The following is a 17721-nucleotide window of genomic DNA, read 5'->3' on the forward strand; positions in this document are numbered from 1 at the left end:
TTATTCTTGTATTCCAAGATCACTTATCAAAGAATTGACTGTTACATATTCTGTATCGTAAGTAGTTTTAATTTTATAAAAATCTTTCTGAATAAAAGTCCATATAGGTAAGCATTCAGTTGGATATTCTGCATTTAGAGCATGTATTACTTTAAAACAACAATCTACAGCAGATACTATAGAGTGTAACTCGTAAAAAGTATCATCTACAGTGACAGAGTATTGATTTATTTCACTTATTTTAGGACCCACTACAATTACCATTGGTTGTAATGTAAGACCGAGTTTGACATATTTCTCCTTCCTTCTGGTTATTGCTTCTTGTAACTCGACTTGAGAACGAATATGAAGAATAAAGCCATCTCGCATCTCAATTTTCGATGGTCTCCAACAAACTGTATTACCTTTTTTTCTTTTTGAACTAACTGGAGAAAACAAAAATGGTAATACCAATAATGCTGCCAATGAAGATGTTTCTTCACTATCTAAAATAAAATAAAATATGTTTTGTTATTATCACAAATACATTTAATGCATCTGTAAATATTATACATAGGTATAAGCATAATAAATTCATATGTATAATATAATTAGAACAAAACTATTATCAGATAAATAAATATAAAATAAGGTACCTGGGGCTAAATCTAAGGACTCTTTAATGATATCCTTGAGTGTGGTATCTCTTAATGTAGTTGATGCTGTTTTAGCTAACTGTAATATTTTTGATTTGTAAATCGGAAAATTTTCGAATAAGCTTTCTTTATTTTGTGGATAGATATAACAGAAGTCTTTAAGCAACTGAAACATAAAAATGTTATTATTTAAAAATAATTGCACCTTCTAATAATTGAAGTCCTATACAACCAACACAGTCATGTAAACCTTGTTTGTGAGCAATTTATATTAGTATAATATAATCAATGGTATTAATAACAGTTAAAAAAAATTGTTAGTCAATTATTATTATTATTAGTTCTTTTTTATAACTTACAAGAGTATAACCTGATGGCTTTTTTAGACATGGGAAATCTTTCATATAATCACCAACCGATCCTTTACTTTTTGTGCCTAGTTCTCCTTGAATTCTATATGATTCTGTAATACTCCAATAATCTTCAACTATGTACCAAGGATCAGAAGAGTTTTTCAGCCAAGCTAGGGGCTCTTCAATATCTTTTCTTTCAATGACTATTTAAATTTGTTAAATGTTTATTATACACTGCTCCAAATATGATTAATATTTACTAAGAGACACAATACACACCTGCAGAATTTACATTTAAACCAAGTGGTAGCTTGCTTAACTGTCCACCGTTAGAAAGCCTTGATGTAATTATTCCAGCTTTTTTATATTCTCTACGCCTGTTATTGAAACAGTCCAGTAATTTACTTTTTGCCGCCTTTTTTAAAGTTGGACCTAGACGAAAAAATAATTTTAATACACATTCATTTCAAATTACTTTATTTTATGAATGTACCTACCATAACTTATGTAGGGGATAAAATAAGTACTTATATGTTCTTTAGTAAAAGTTTTAATTATTTCTTCAGAAATGGACAAAAGGCGTTGGCTAGATATAATTTTTCCAGGGTCATTATCAAGTTCTCTTCTAACTATTAAATTACAGAGTTTTCTTCTGCCTGAATTGTCCAATATACCACTATCCTTGTACAATTCTAAAAGAGCTCTACCTTCTACAATACTTTGAAGAAAGTTTTGTAAATTTTGAAACTGAAACTATGAAATTAAAATAAATACTAACTACACATTCCTAGCATACTTCTACATTCTAAAACTATAAATTACCGATTCAGAATTACAATTTGAAGTATAGGGCAATGGTGATGACTAGGGCCCGGATTTTTATGCAAATACATATTCTTCTACATATGACGTATAATAATTCTGATTAAATATCTTGACGTTTCGTAAAACGTAGATTCTACTGTTAATTTTTTATTTTGCATATTTTTGCATATTTGCAACAAAATGCATAATAATTGCATATTTCGGGGTAATTACATAAAATGTGCATATTTAATAAATACTTGATAAAATATTTTAAATTTTACTAAAAGTTTGATATACATGCCGATTTTGCCCGATCGCCGACGTTCCTGACAAATATAATTCGACCGAATAAAACAAAATATTTTATAAAAGGGAATTCCGTGACAGACGCATAGACGCATTATAAACGTTATCTTATAGATAAATATATATATATATATATATATATATATCATAATCTGATTTCTGGGACGTGCGATTAAGCTAACATAATATTATAGTAATATTAGTTACTGGCTGTTGTTCGTCGGTGTAGTGTGTCCACGGTTTTTTTTCTTAATATCAATTATCAACATTTAAAAAAATGTCAAAGGCAAATAAAGCACATTATTATGTAACCGAATATCCAGGCATCTTTAAAACAGACGGAGGTATATTATTTTGTATTTGTTGTGGTATCAACGTGTCGTGTAATAGAAAATCACAGGTTACACAACATTTAGAAACTTCAAAACACATCGGAAACTATAAGTTGAAGTCTAATAAAGAACAGGTAAGTCAACAATTTATTCAAATATCGTTTACTCAAGCTAGAACAAATAACCAACATTTAAATGAGTTTAACAATGATTTAACAACGTTTATGGTAGCAAATGATATCCCTTTATGGATATTAAAAACGCAGAATTTAACAATTTTTTTGAAAAGTATATTAAACTAAAATTACCCGATGAATCGACTGTACGAAAAAACTATGTTCCATTATGTAACGAATACGTATTACGTAAGATTAGGAAGGAAATAGGGAATAGTTCTATTTGGGTATCAATAGACGAAACTATTGATGTCCAAGGACGATATGTCGCAAGTGTAATAATTGGTTCTCTGTCTTCTGAAAATTCAACAAAACCGATTGTTTTAACTGTTGAACATTTAGAAAAGACAAATTTTCAAACAATTTCGAAATTATTCAATGATTCAATGAGTATATTATGGCCTGAAAAAGTATTGCATGACAAAGTGTTATTGTATGTCACAGACGCCGCTCCTTATATGGTAAAATCTGGACATACGCTTAAGGTATTTTATCCTAAACTAATCCATATTACTTGTATGGCCCATGGGCTTCATAGATTATCAGAAGCTATTAGGGATGAATTCTCAAATGTTGATTTGTTGGTATCTAACACAAAAAAAGTTTTTTTAAAAGCACCTAGTCGTGTAGGTACTTTTAAAGAAAAATGTCCAAACTTAAGTTTACCCCCACAACCTATTATTACCCGATGGGGAACGTGGCTTGATACAGCGAGTAGTATATATTTGTATGTTCACAGCCAGCTTTTCCACGGTAAAAATTTTTTTTCAAGGGGGAATGTCCCCCTTGGAGCACTCAGATTTACCGTGTAACACATTTCACACTGATTGTTAGTAAATTTTACCTCGAAAAAATGTACTGTATTTCATTTTTACTCATGTTGGTTACACTGATTTTTTTAATAATGATAAAAACATTATTTATTATTTACAATAATTTTAAGTTATAAGCTGATAGCTGATTATTTTTTTCATATTCAGTTACTAATGATCCATCGTTCACTCAAGTCGTGTCTCATTTTTCTTTATTTTCTCAAAGTTTTATTAAATTGTATAAGTTATTTAATTTCTTCAAAAATGAATTTTCAAAAATGCGCAAACGATGTCCAGTCATTGGTCGATCAAATACGATTCAATTCAACGCCAGCGTATCCAGAATTCTCTGCATTTGTATCTAGGTTACGATCTTTTAAAAGTTTTCCTTCAAATACCGGCCAGAATAAGTACAAGCTCTCAGAATGTGGATTTTACTATATCAATCTCGATGACGCAGTTCAATGTCATTGGTGTGGAGTAATTCTACATAGTTTTGAAATCGATGATAATTGTTTTATAGAACATACCCGATTCTCACCAAAATGTTTATATGTATTATTAATGAAAGGTAATCAGTTTGTTCAAAAAGTCTTAAGTAAATATTGTAAAACTGAAGTTATTTGTAATTGTGAAACCGATTCGTACGACACCATTTGTTAAATCATGTTTTTTTTTATATAATATACTGTTTATAATATTTGCTGTATTGAATAAAAAAAAAAAATAAAAAAAAAATTGAATGTTTTATATTAAATGTTTTATTATTCGATTTAATATCTCGTGGACGTATAGCCTAGCGGGTTAGTGCGTATATAATAATTTAAAATGTTTTTCAGGTATCAGGTTAGTAAGTATATGTAAATTCCCTCTCTAGTATGCACTAATTGGCTAACAGTTAGCCCTGTAATGTTCACATTTTTTGCATTTTTTTTTTATCCGAGTTTTTAGTATATAATATGACTGCAAAGGAAAAAACTAACAGTCCAATGTATAACTCCTAACAGTTATATCCTACTTTTTATTGTGTACTTTTTTAGCAAAAAAAAAACTTCATTATGAGTCCACCAATAATTGTCTGTAAGTCTACATTCGACATCCGAGCTTTTAACAAGAAAAGTATTACAGTTGGATTACTAATTAATAAGCAGATTTCAATTATTTTATTATTAGAATGTAAACTTTCAAAGAAAATTATTACATTAAGTTTAGAAGAATGGTTCACACTGATGTCTGAATCTAATTACAATTCAATTATTAATAACCTAAATACCAGGGTGAGGCGTGTAAAGATTACCGATTCCTTTTCATATTCAATTAATGTTAAACAGAGTTCAATTACCCTACATCTAAACGAGGAATATATTACCTTGACACACGTAGATTTGTACCGGCTTCGTCAATTACAGAATTTGATTGATTTGTATGTGGTAGACAAGCAAAAAAGTTTAGCAAATTATCAAATTACTTTCAACACTGCATATGACCTAATTAAAAATGATGTCCGTGGTCTGCCATCCACTTGCCAAAGGAACGAATTTACCAACCAATATATTCAAAACTATGATTTTAATTATTATAATCATTTACAGAACGATGACACATCATTTTTATATGAAATATTACAATTTCATTTTAACACATTGTCCGATATGATTTTACAAGATCTAATAATATAAAATATATAAATATGTTTAATAATTATTTATTTAAAAAATAAAAACTTTTTTATTCAATAATAAACTTGCTTTTTTTTCTTAAATTACATGTTACCTTTAATCATAAAGAATAGTTTTAATGCGTTTTAGTTTCAAATTTTATGTTTTCAGTAAATAAGTAGATTAAATTTTGATAGTACAGAATTGATAGCAATGTTTCAATTAGAAATTTTTTTCTCAGACATACTATATAGTTTATAGGTTTATGTTTTCCAAGACCTTTGAGTATTGAACAAATAAAAACATACATGTATAATAATATTTTGTTTTATTAAATGAAACTCATTTTTCCGTATAATAATCAAACAACCGTCTTGCTTTTAATAGTTTGACGCTTTGGATCGGTTAGTAATTTATCAAATATAATTTGCATTGTCTCATTAAGACCAGTATGAAGTGTTTGATCTTTTGATTCGTCGGTCGTGTACAATCTAAGTAGCTTCACTGAACTTCCATCTTTTACAACAAATTATTTTATTTAAAAACAAAAGAAGTAAATAAAATCAGTAAAAAAAACAGATTCAGCAATAGTTTTTAAATTTAAACCAATGTATTTACCTGTCTTTTACTGGTACATTCTCGATGTTAGTAACCTTATGATGACTTAGCACCCAAAGATCCTTTCCTTTTTCTTCAAAAGGCGTCTTTATTGTCACAACGCCATCTCCTTGTCTGAATGTTAGCGAATTAAATACTTCAACATCAAAATCTTCTGATCTCAAGCGTTCGCTTATATTATCTCTGTATGATGCATTCTATAAAAAAAAAATAAATTTTTTATGCTATCATTAGGAAAAAATATTATTTTTATTACCATTTTATTCTGCTTCTTTTTCATAGGTTTTTTAACACTTGTTTTTTCTGCAGAACGTTTTGATCCAGGTTTTGTTTTTGAAAAAGACGGTCTTATATCAATTGATTCGCTAAAATGTTCATTCTGTGAAACATAAAACATAGTATATTATTTTTACTGTTTTTTTTTTCCATTATATATTTTTTCTATGTCCCAAGAATTATACCCAAAGCGTTGAGTGAAGTTACGACACACTTCCAATATACTATGTTATAATCAGTCATTTAATATTATTTTAAGAATTATAACCATAGCGTTGAGTGGTGTTACGACCGGCCTCCAATTTGCTATGGTTATAAGATATTTACTAAGTAGTTACTAACCTCTGAATCAGTTGAAGCAATTGTACGGTACGACATTTTATTTTGGTAGTATTTCTGTTGAACTGAGCTTCTTGTCCTGGGATGAAATCTTGAAGACTGGTGAATATTAGAGAATTCCCTCTGTCTTTTATACACAGATTTTTACCACTACTTCAATAATTAAGTATACAAATGGTCATAGCCTTACATTATAGAAACCTGCTAAAACATGAACATACAGGTACAACAGCAAAATCACATTACATGACTTTAAATTGACGCTAACATAACCTATCCCAGCCAAATGTTTATGACATTCACCTTTTACCATGGTCAATACCCTCCTTGAATAAATTTCTACAATAACCTTACCTTAGATGGGTGCTGAAACATGTTCATATACAACAGCAAATTACATTACATGAATTTAAATTATTACAAACAGGATTTAAAATAAATTAGAATGTATACATTCATTCTCAAAAACCAATTACATTATATGAATTTTAATTGTTGCTAACATAACCTGTCCAGCCAAATGTTTTCACATTTACTAAATGTCAATGCTTAGAATGTATACATTCATTCTCAAAAACCAATTATATTATATGAATCTAAATTGCTGCTAATATAACCTGCTCAGTCAAATGTTTTCACATTTACTTAATGTCAATGCCATTATAATATTAAAACAGGATGTAAAATAAGTTGAAATGTTTAAATCCATCACAAAAAAATTCTAATGAGAGAAGAGAGGGTTATTTTCGGGTATAAAACCCAGAATTTCTTAGCTTATCGTCATCAGTTCAAGCAACAGCAGTTCCAAGAGCAGCCAGCAGCAGAACAGTCTTCTTCGCCAAAACAACAGCCAGCCAGCAGTTTACCAAACATCTTCAACGGCCAGTCAAAAGATTGTCAAAACAACTCTAACAAATAGACCAGCCATCATACTTAGAAAAAGTACCTCAATTTCTACAAGCTATGTAAGTACTATTTTTTTTTTTATTGTTATTATTTAATTTAACATCATACTTCTTTTTTTTAAAAAATAAAATAGAACAATAACAATTTATTGTTGTAATGATAATACAGTTTTATAATATTACTATGGGAGTAGTATATATATACCATTCCTGGCGCAGTCCATATTATATCAATAAAAGATCACAAAGAAAACAATGTGTAAAAAGATCAGAAAATCTAAATGCAATAATAATTAAAATATTTTTCGCAAAACTTATGAAATGCAATAATAATTAAAATATTTTCCGCAAAACTTAATTATTAAAAATAAAAATCGAAATGCAATAATAATTAAAATATTTTTCGCAAAACTTATGTTATTAATAATTAAAAATTGAAATGCCATGATCCCCCCAAAATATTTTTAAGAAAATCTAAATGCAATAATAATTAAAATATTTTTTGCAAAATCACCCCAAAATATTTTTTTCAAAATCGAAATGCAATAATAATTAAAATATTTTTCTAAAAATCCAATTGCAATAATAATTAAAATATTTTTTCTAATCTTTTTGATTTTGATTTCTAATTAATGTATTGAGATGGTCTACAAAATCATTTCTGTCTATTTTTGTTTTATAATGTCCCCAAGCTAATGTATCAATACCATTTTCTAAAATAAATCTTTTATCATCATAAACACTTAAAGCTTTTTTGTTTTGTTCTACAGTAAAAATATCATGTTTCTTAGTTCTAAATAAATTTTGTTTAACATATTTTGATTTTTTTGTTAGTAAACAATTTTCAAAATCATTAAAACATATTTTATTTTCCACAACATTTTTTTTAACACCTTTAGCTTTTTTAATTTCTTTTTCAGAATCTAAGATTCGATGTGAATATAATTTGGATCTTAAACCTATAAATTCAGTCATAATTTTTCCATTTAATTCATCTTTAAACTTGCCTAAGACTTTTTTGTTAACTAAAGGTAAACCATAAATATTATCTTTTGGATAATCTGAAGTGTCAAAATGATCTAACATAATTTTCATATCTTGATAAAAATCATTAGTTTTTATTTCTAATATAAGTGAATCTGTATCTGTATATAACAATCTAACTCTATTTCCATATTTTTGTTTAATTATATTATAATAAAAATCATACATTAACATTTTAGATAAATCTAAAATACACATTCCTACATATATTGGTTGATTGAAAGTTATTTCACATTTTTTCATATGTACTGCAGCTAAATTTTCAGTAAAAATTGTTCCTCGATCAAAATTTGGTTTTGAAATTAATTTTTCTAGTTGGACTGCATTAGAACATAATCTTATATCAACATGATTTCGAACATTCATCATAGTACGTCCATAAACACTATTATTCATTAATTTGAAAAATTCTTTTTCAAAATCATTCTTAGCTTCTGATCTAAGATTAGTATTAAAATCAATATAAACTTTTAACCAAGGAGATTGACTAAATTCTAAAACTCTGTGAATTTTCTCTATTTTTAAACCTAATTTAATATATAATTTTAGTGTTTCATAATGTATTATATATTTTTTCTTATCATACAAAGTTGTTAATAATTTTGGGAGTTGTTTGTCATCAAAATGTCTTTCCGGTGCTAAAGGGAAATCTGAATGTAGATCATGAAGTTCTTCAGGATAAGTTAAATCGACTTCTAAAATATAACCTTTAGATGATTTGTCAGAAATATTCATTACATCAAAATCATTTAGATTATCAACCCATTTGAAATCTCCAGTAGGTAAATATTTACTCATTGCCCAACCGTAAAGATTATTTGCATCCAAGTATTCTAAAAATATTGATTCCTCTTTTTTTTTAAATTTATCTCCCATATATTTATTATTTGCTTTTGAATATCTTTGACTACATTGAGATAAACCACCTCTGATTCCATTTTCAAACAACAATATTTGATCTATATCTGTTAATAAATCTAATTTTACGTTTGTCATTCTTAACATACAATCCCATGCAAATCCTGGTGTTGTAAAATACCACATAGGATCTAATTTATAATTTTTTAAAGAAATATCTCTAAAATTTTCTATTATGTCTGTTAATAATAAAACATCGATCTTATTATATAAACTAGTGAATTCACGCATATTTTGTATATTAAACACTTTCCAAATTTTCTGTGAGTTTTCATATTCCTCTTTAGTTATATTTTTATCAGTGAGAGAACTATAAAATTTTTCAATAGGAGGTAAACATGTTTCATTAAATTTTTCTTCACAATCCATATACTCATAGGGATAAGCTAACTTTCTAGTAACTAAATCTAAATGTTCTTCAGGAAAATATTTACTAAGTTCTTTAAATTTATTTTTTAAATTTAATTTCGAATCATTTCTTAAATTATTTGTTAACTTGTCTAAAGAACTGGGTAAAAATTTGAATGAATCTATAAATCTTAATTCTGTAGATATTTTTATGTCTTTGCCATTCCTAGTTACTACACGTGGTATAATTTTTGAAAAAGAAATATATTTTTCCTCATTATTTGCGAGCATTTTTATTTGTTCATTATCGTTCCCAAATTCTTTTATAAATAGATGGGCATCATAACCTGAAAGATTATGAAAAACAATTGGAATAAAACGTGGATTTTGGTAGTTAAGATTACAGATAGAATGTGCTGCTCCTCTATATTCTCCAGTTAAGTGGTCATGATCCCGACCTTTTCTCATATTTTTATTTTTATTTTCTAATTCATTTTTAAGCTTATCTTCATACAATTTTAATTCTTTAACATCATCAGTATTTTTATAATATTCAATAGTGGCTTTAATTATTTTAAGATCATCTTCATGCAATTTTAATTTTTTAACATCATCAGTATTTTTATAATATTTAATAGTGTCTTTAATTATTTTAAGTTTATCTTCATGCAATTTTAATTTTTTAACATCATCAGTATTTTTATAATATTCAATATTATCATTAATTATTTTAAGATCATCTTCATACAATTTAATTTTTTTAACATCATCAGTATTTTTATAATATTCAATAGTGTTTTTATATATTTTAAATTTTTTCTCTAACATTGGAGGTATTTCACTTAAATATCTTTCACAAATATGACATTTATTAGATTTATTATAATAATTATTTAATTGTTCTGCATTCAATGATTTCATAGGAACTATTTTATCATATATTTCAGAAATACTTATTTCTTCATTTTTCATACATTCATAAAATACTTGAGCTACGTTTGGACCAGAATATGTTACAGGAGGCTTATAATCACCATTACTATATTTAATATAATAACAAATATTATTGGGTATATGTTTCTGATAACAATTAGTAAAAGACTCTGTATCATTTGGTTGACAAGTATATATTGGTTTAAGAGTACATTCATAGTCAGCAAAAACCACAAAAGGTACTCTTAAGGAATTATTATATTTTTCAAATACTAAAGTTTTATTATAGGGTTCTGGTAGAACTATTTTAGCAGCTTTATTATTAGCACAATAATGTTTATGTTCATTTAACTTATTTTCTGTATCAAAACTATTTAAACACATTTTACATAAAAATCTTTTATGACCATCTTTTGTCATTTGACTTCCACAAAGTTTCCATAAATCCTTAATCCAACAATAATGACCTTTATTCTCATTATCCTCTCTTAAATACAACAAATCTATATGATTTGTTTTTTCATTTGTAGTTACTTCTAATGGTACAATTATATGATTATTTTTACTTTTTTCTTCTAGACAGTAAATATTAACAGATAAATTGTTAATTAATTTAACAAATTTTGGAACATCTTTGGTACTTACTGGAAATTCTATTTTAGATTTTTTAATTACATCATCATATTCATTTTCCCATTTTTTATATTTTGTAACTCTGTCCATCTTTTTTAGCAGGATGTAAAGCTGAGAGTATTGCCCAAAGAAAACATTTATCATCTTCATTTTTAACATTTATAATAGCATGTTTATCTCCAATGTTTTTAGGTAATTCAATATATGAAGAACCCTTAAAAGGAACATATTTATTTATATTTATTCCCAAACTTAAAATTTGATGAAGTCTCCATTGAGAATTTTTTATTATAAAATCTTCTTCTTCTTTTACAATTTTAATTTTTTCATTTGTATAATAAACATTTAAGTCAGAATTTGTAGTTAAAATTTTATTTGTTGTTTTAAAATTTTTTTCCTCATATTCCATATTTTCTTTATTAGTACCTCTCTTATATATAGCAAGAAACATAATATTAACTTTTAAATTTTGATTCTTTAATAAATGTTTAAGTCGTCCTATTACTGGTTTATCTAAACGATTTAAAAATGTTTGTATATCTTTAATACCCATATTATTTTTAATAATATAAGTTTTTAACAAAGCTGGGCACTAACTAGTTAGAAAGTTAAAATTAAGTTAGAAAGTTACTTTTTAAGTAACTTTCTAACTTAACTAGTTAGTTTTAAATCATATTAACTTTGTAACTTAACTAGTTGAATTTAATGTGTAAAATAGTCTTATCTAACTCGTTAGAAAAAAAAGTAACTAGTTATTATTATAATTTTTTTTTCATTCCAAAATTCCAAAAGCTGTTCATTAATCATAACATTACGGCTAGGTTATATAGATTATTGGCTCATATAATATAATATTATTAAATATTAGTATTTACTATTTATAATAATGTACGCACAGAAACCACGGTTTTTCCGCGTAGTCTGTAGAATGTAGATATCTACTAGATGTCTAGATATAAATAGTATCTATACGGGTGGCTTAACCAATTAGTATAGACACAATATCGTATAAATCGTATAATATCAAATAATATTTACGACTGTCGCGACGCGCGATTATTCTAGAATCCTACACACATGCACATGACGACTGAGAACCAAGACACTTTTGTGACACTTTACGATCGTGATTCATACGCGCTGTTGCCTGTTGTTGTTTTCTTTTTTTAAACAGTTTTCAGTACCAATACGTCTCGTGCCTACTTTCGTTGTTGTGCAAATTGTTCATTATAAAATTGAAATGAGTGTTATCGTTGCTGATTCGGCTGTTGCCGATAGTAATTATAATTTAAAATGGCCACAGTTACAACAGTTTTTTGAACAACAAGGAAAGATTGAGGATAAAAATATTGAATTTAAATGTGTATTATGTAAACCTAAACATAAAACATTATCCACTTCAAGTACATCGTATTCAAACTTGAGAGCACATATTAAGGTAAATTTAATCTTGGAATATATTTAATTATTTTTAATAAATAAATTTTTTTCTTCTACTTACTGGCATGGTTGTATGGTTATTATTTGTCCAATTAAAGTATACATTTGCTGATTATTATTTAAAAAAATTAATAACATATACTTGAAAAATGAATAAATAATCACCCGCCTACCAGCAAATTAGTTACTATGACTAGATATGGCCTAAGCTATTTAGCCATTAAAATAAAAGGTGGTTCTTTATTATTTTTGTTAATGGTTAAATCTGAAAAATTACTAATTAATAATTATAGATTATATATTTATACTTGTCATTGTTTGATTTTTTTAGAGTACACATAAATCTATGTTAGATAAGTTTAATGATATGGTTAAAAAAAGATCACTTAATCAAGATAAACCGAGTACATTGAAACAATTAAATTTACATGAATTTAAAAAACAAAAAACTAAGTTGTCTCAAGCTACTTTTGATAGAGCCAACATGGAATTAATAATTAGTACGGTGTCCCCTTTTTCATTCATTGAACATCCTGCATTCCTCAAATATACTAATACTGTGGCACAAATGGTACCAGTATCTAGAAGAACATTGATGAGAAATATTAATTCAAGTTTTGAAGAAATGAAAAATTCAATTATCAAAAAGTTTAATGATTTGGAATATGTATGTGTTACTGCAGATTGCTGGACTGCTTCAGAAGGTAAATGTTTTAGTACATATAAAAATATTTCCTGTTTGATTTATCAGCTTTTTCTCTAGTTTTTACTATATTAATGCAACAGTTTTAAATAAAATTACTTTTTAATAATACCTACCTACCAGTCCTATCATCATGTCTTTTTTCAACTACTTAGGTACCTTCGTATTATAATATATATATATATTTTAAATTAATCACAATCTATTCAAACTATTCACAAATCATTGTTACTTACACACTTCTAATGCTTGTAATTTATTTTATTTCATTATTTGGTAGGTCTTATATGGGCTTTACTGCACACTGGATTGATCCATTCACCTTTGAACGCAAGTCGAATGCCATTGCTTGTAGGCGTATAATTGGTAAACATACATATGATGTTCTAGCTGATATGATTGAACTTGTGTTGAATGAATACAAAATAAATACAAAAGTAACCTATATGGTTACAGATAATGCATCAAACTTTGCTAAGGCATTCAGGTATAATAAATATTTATTATTAAAAGAATAAAAGAAGAGAATCGGCTAACCATTTGTATTATTTGGTATTTTAATTTTTAAACAAATAGTGAACTGACATCTTCTAAATATTGTATTGTGAGACAATTGTTTTACTCATACCTACTTAAAGTAGTATTTTTCTTTTTACATGCCTACTTACTTATATCATAATTACAATTACAATTTTTTCATTAGACTTTATAGCACTACTGAAGATGAAATAGAAACTCCAGAAAATGATTCACTTATATATTCAACGGATATTTTTGAAATTTTAAGTGAAGGGGAAGAAAGACATTTTAGGCTGCCTAAACAACTGCGCTGTGCTTCGCATACATTATAAAACATAAAGTAGAAGGGCTTTTGGAAAGTGTAATGCACTTTTCAATAAACAAAATATGAGTACATTGGTGGCAGATAAAATTAAAAATCATCTAGGTCGATATTTAATCACACCAAATGATACACGGTATTTAAAATGACTAACTATCATAGTATACATCTATATAATTAATATCTTTATTTTGAATATGCCTATTAGTTATTCTTTTTGTTTTTGTAGTTGGAATGCTTTGTATGACTCTTTGAGTTTTATTATAAGCCACTTTGATGAAGTAGAGAATATTTGTACTGATATTCAGTTGCCTTGCCTAAGTAAACCACAAGAAACAGATTTTTTGACTGAATATTGCAAAGTAACTTTTAATTATAATATAAATGTTGATAGTATTATTAACCCCTAAAGCAGTAATGATTTAACCAATAGACAATCTCAATATGCTTTGATAAATAAACTATTATATTTTGATCTTTAATTTTTCTAGGTTATGAAACCTATTGCAAAAGCTTTAGATATACTGCAAGGAGAAAAATATATTTCTATTGGTTATCTTCTCCCTACATTAACAGCTGTAAAAAAATCATTAAATCAACTTATATTGCATGGAAACCTAAAATATTGCAAGCCATTAGTTGAAGTGCTGATCAGTGGATTAAAAAAACGGTGATTAATGATTTTGAAATTGATTAATGAAATTTTATTAATTTTAAATATAATTTATAAAATATTTCATTTATAGGTTTGATACAAATTTTGAATCTTCAGACATGAAATTAGCTGCTACTTTAGAACCAAAGTTTAAGTGGAATTGGGCTGAAGTAGAAATGGTCAATGAGTTGAAAGAATGTTTAAAAGCAAGATTGTCTGAGCTAATTGCAGAAAATACTGAATGTATTATGAATGATAAAACCAATGAAGTCACATATGATGATTTTTTACATTTCGATGCTTTAGAAAATCCAGAAACAGATAAACTTCAAAATTTATTTAATGAATATTCAAACTCTTCTCCTAAACTACCATTAAACACATTTTCTGAAGAAATACAAAAATTATATATTAAGTATAATACAAGTATTCCCTCTAGTGCTCACGTCGAGAGACTTTTTAGTGCAGGAGGCCAATTGTTCGATGAAAGGCGTGGATCTATGTCCGATGATACTTTTGAAATGTCACTTCTGTTAAAATTTAACAAATATTTTGAATAAAATATACTAGCATATAGTCATATAAATTATATTATGTATTATTATTAAATATTAACTTATTATTTACATTTTAACAAAAAATTTTTTTAATTTTTATAAACTAACTTCTAACTTCTACTCTAACTTAGTTACTATTTTCACCAAACTAACTTCTAACTAACTAAGTTAGAAATTTTTACAGTTTCAGAAACTAACTTATATTCTAACTTAGTTAGTTTTTTTATTGAAGTAACTTAACTTCAACTAGTTGAAAAAAATGACTAACTTGCCCAGCTTTGGTTTTTAATCTACTTTGAAATGCTGTTTCTTCATTTTTTAAAACAGGTCTAATCGTGTTGTTATTTTCAAACATTTTTGCATTAAAATTGAAAACTTTATGTGGTTTGGGTATTCTCTCTTGTATTGGTCTTATACCATTATTTTGATGACGAATAGACTGCAAATGTTTAGACCAACTGTTGTATTTAACTGTTACATTACAAATATCACAAGTTTTATCTGCAGATCTTTGTATTCTCTCTTGTTTTGTTCTTACATTTTTTGTTGTTGTACCTCTGTATGTTCCTCTAAATCGAGGTATAATTGTTTGATCTGGATCATTGTTTTGGTGACGAATAGATTTCAAATGTCTAGACCAATTTTTGTAACTAACTGTTAAGTTACATTTTTCACAAGTTTTGTTAACCATTTTATTATTGTTAACATTTCCTTTAACTAAAGGTTCAATTTTTTTATTTTCCATTCTTTATTATAGAGAATATTATTTTTTTTTTACATTCAATATTTTAATAAAAATAATTTTTATTAAAAATAATATTTAAATAATATTAAGATCCCATACTAAATTCACACATTTTAATATTTCCTAAATCTTGAACAATCTTAATATTGTCTAGATAATAGTGATTATAATCACTTGTTGCAATAATTTGATCATTGGCTATATGACAAAGTTCTAACCAAGTTGGTGAATGTAATAGTTTAGAAATATAAGGATTTCCATTTCCAAAATCAACATCTCCTTGACTAATAATAAAAATATTTCCTTCAATTGGAATTTTATTTAGATTATATTTAATACTCTCAGAATTTTCATAGTATTCAAAAGCACAAAATTTCACATAACATTTATTTTTTTGTATACTTTTTTTTATTTCATTTCGCATTAATTTCAAAAAATTAAAATTTTTTAGTCTATATTGATTAATTGGTACACCATTATATTTTGTATTAACTCTACGAGGTAAAATTGTTTGATCTATATCATTTTTTTGATGACGAATAGTTTTCAAATGAGTAGACCAACTTTTGTAACCAATTGTTAAATTACATTTATCACAAGTTTTAGCAGGATATTTTTTTTTATTTAATACATCCATTTTATTATTGATATCAATTTCTTTAATTAAAGTTTCAATTTTATTTAATCCATCCATTCTTTATTATATTCTTTATTATTTTTTTACATTCATTTTTAAATAAAAATAATTTTTATTTAAAATTATATTTAAATAATAGAAGGAGGTTTATATAGATATCACTTCCTTTAACTTAGGTCATATTATTAAAATATTGTGTCTTGTAACTCTTCGTTATAAAAACTCCCTATAATCTTTTTATTGTTTAAATCTATAATTTTATAGGTAATAGGAATTGTATTTAAAATTTCATTAACTATAAATATTTCTTCTGTCCAATTTTTACTATATTTATTACCAAATGTTTTTTTAAAAGCTGGTATTCTTACTCTATCACCTACACTAAATTTAATTTTTGGTTTAGGTTTGTTTTTTGTAGAATATAATTTGTGAAAAACATCTTCTTCGTTAGATTTATTTACTTCACAAGGTCTCGTACCAATAGATCGATGTATGTCTTCGAAATTATATTTATCTATTAAGGTTTGTAAACTTTTAATCCATTTTTTAGAATTTGTAAATTCAAAATGTAATCTCATTTTATTGTTTAATGTTCTGTTAAATCTTTCAATAATTGACGATTTTTCTTCATTTTGGGTGTGATACATTTCAATTCCATATACTTGCAAAACTTTTTTAAAATGTTTATTTTCAAATTCTAAACCTTTATCTGTGTGAAGTTTTTTTGGTGCATTATGATTTTGTGATATAGCTTGTTTTATTATTTTTTCAAATGCTTCTGAAACATTAATTCCATCTTTCTTTTTGAGTTCTAAAGCCCAAGAAAATTTTGAAAATGTATCTATAACAGTTAATATATAAGAATAACCCTCATTTTCATCAGAATAATTTCTCATTATAACTAAATCAGCAGCCCATAAATCATCAATACCTTTAGTAATTATTCTTCGTTTAAGAAATTTTTTTCTAACTGGTTTATGAAGTTCTTTAGCTAATATCATTTTATCTGTATCATTTAATTTTTTATTGGAAATATTATGTCCAATTGTA

The 17721-nt window shown here is 26.2% G+C and overlaps 3 protein-coding genes across 3 annotated transcripts; 2 read left to right on the forward strand and 1 right to left on the reverse strand.

Annotated features, from left to right (window-relative positions):
* LOC132953264 (uncharacterized) lies at positions 1-1039 on the reverse strand. Its single transcript, XM_061025784.1, has 3 exons — positions 995-1039; positions 636-801; positions 1-485 (listed from the first exon to the last, which is right to left on the reverse strand). Exons 1-3 carry the CDS (start codon positions 1037-1039, stop codon positions 1-3), a joined length of 696 nt encoding a protein of 231 aa, XP_060881767.1.
* A 10691-nt stretch (positions 1040-11730) lies between these two features.
* Positions 11731-14087, forward strand: LOC132953265 (uncharacterized). The gene is made up of 4 exons (XM_061025786.1): positions 11731-12531; positions 12865-13237; positions 13627-13723; positions 13940-14087. The coding sequence occupies exons 1-4, from the start codon at positions 12334-12336 to the stop codon at positions 14085-14087; spliced, it is 816 nt and encodes a 271-aa protein (XP_060881769.1). The 5' UTR covers positions 11731-12333.
* LOC132953284 (uncharacterized) lies at positions 14057-15347 on the forward strand. Its single transcript, XM_061025808.1, has 4 exons — positions 14057-14213; positions 14307-14439; positions 14569-14747; positions 14824-15347. The coding sequence occupies exons 1-4, from the start codon at positions 14143-14145 to the stop codon at positions 15290-15292; spliced, it is 852 nt and encodes a 283-aa protein (XP_060881791.1). The 5' UTR covers positions 14057-14142; the 3' UTR covers positions 15293-15347.
* The last annotated feature ends 2374 nt before the right edge of the window (positions 15348-17721 follow it).

This window comes from Metopolophium dirhodum, unplaced genomic scaffold, assembly GCF_019925205.1.
Source record: "Metopolophium dirhodum isolate CAU unplaced genomic scaffold, ASM1992520v1 scaffold1, whole genome shotgun sequence".
In the NCBI taxonomy this organism is placed as follows: domain Eukaryota; kingdom Metazoa; phylum Arthropoda; class Insecta; order Hemiptera; family Aphididae; genus Metopolophium; species Metopolophium dirhodum.

Bases quoted from the DNA above. Each gene is read 5' to 3' on its own strand.
- LOC132953284 (XM_061025808.1), top strand. From the start codon at position 14,143: ATGAGTACATTGGTGGCAGATAAAATTAAAAATCATCTAGGTCGATAT. The intron at 14,214-14,306 runs GTATTTAAAATG...TTGTTTTTGTAG, and splicing joins ATCACACCAAATGATACACG to TTGGAATGCTTTGTATGACT. The intron at 14,440-14,568 runs GTAACTTTTAAT...TAATTTTTCTAG, and splicing joins TTTTGACTGAATATTGCAAA to GTTATGAAACCTATTGCAAA.
- LOC132953264 (XM_061025784.1), bottom strand. From the start codon at position 1,039: ATGAAAGATTTCCCATGTCTAAAAAAGCCATCAGGTTATACTCTT. The intron at 802-994 runs GTAAGTTATAAA...TTTATGTTTCAG, and splicing joins AGCCATCAGGTTATACTCTT to TTGCTTAAAGACTTCTGTTA. The intron at 486-635 runs GTACCTTATTTT...ATTTTATTTTAG, and splicing joins GTCCTTAGATTTAGCCCCAG to ATAGTGAAGAAACATCTTCA.
- LOC132953265 (XM_061025786.1), top strand. From the start codon at position 12,334: ATGAGTGTTATCGTTGCTGATTCGGCTGTTGCCGATAGTAATTATAAT. The intron at 12,532-12,864 runs GTAAATTTAATC...TGATTTTTTTAG, and splicing joins ACTTGAGAGCACATATTAAG to AGTACACATAAATCTATGTT. The intron at 13,238-13,626 runs GTAAATGTTTTA...ATGATGTTCTAG, and splicing joins TTGCTGGACTGCTTCAGAAG to CTGATATGATTGAACTTGTG.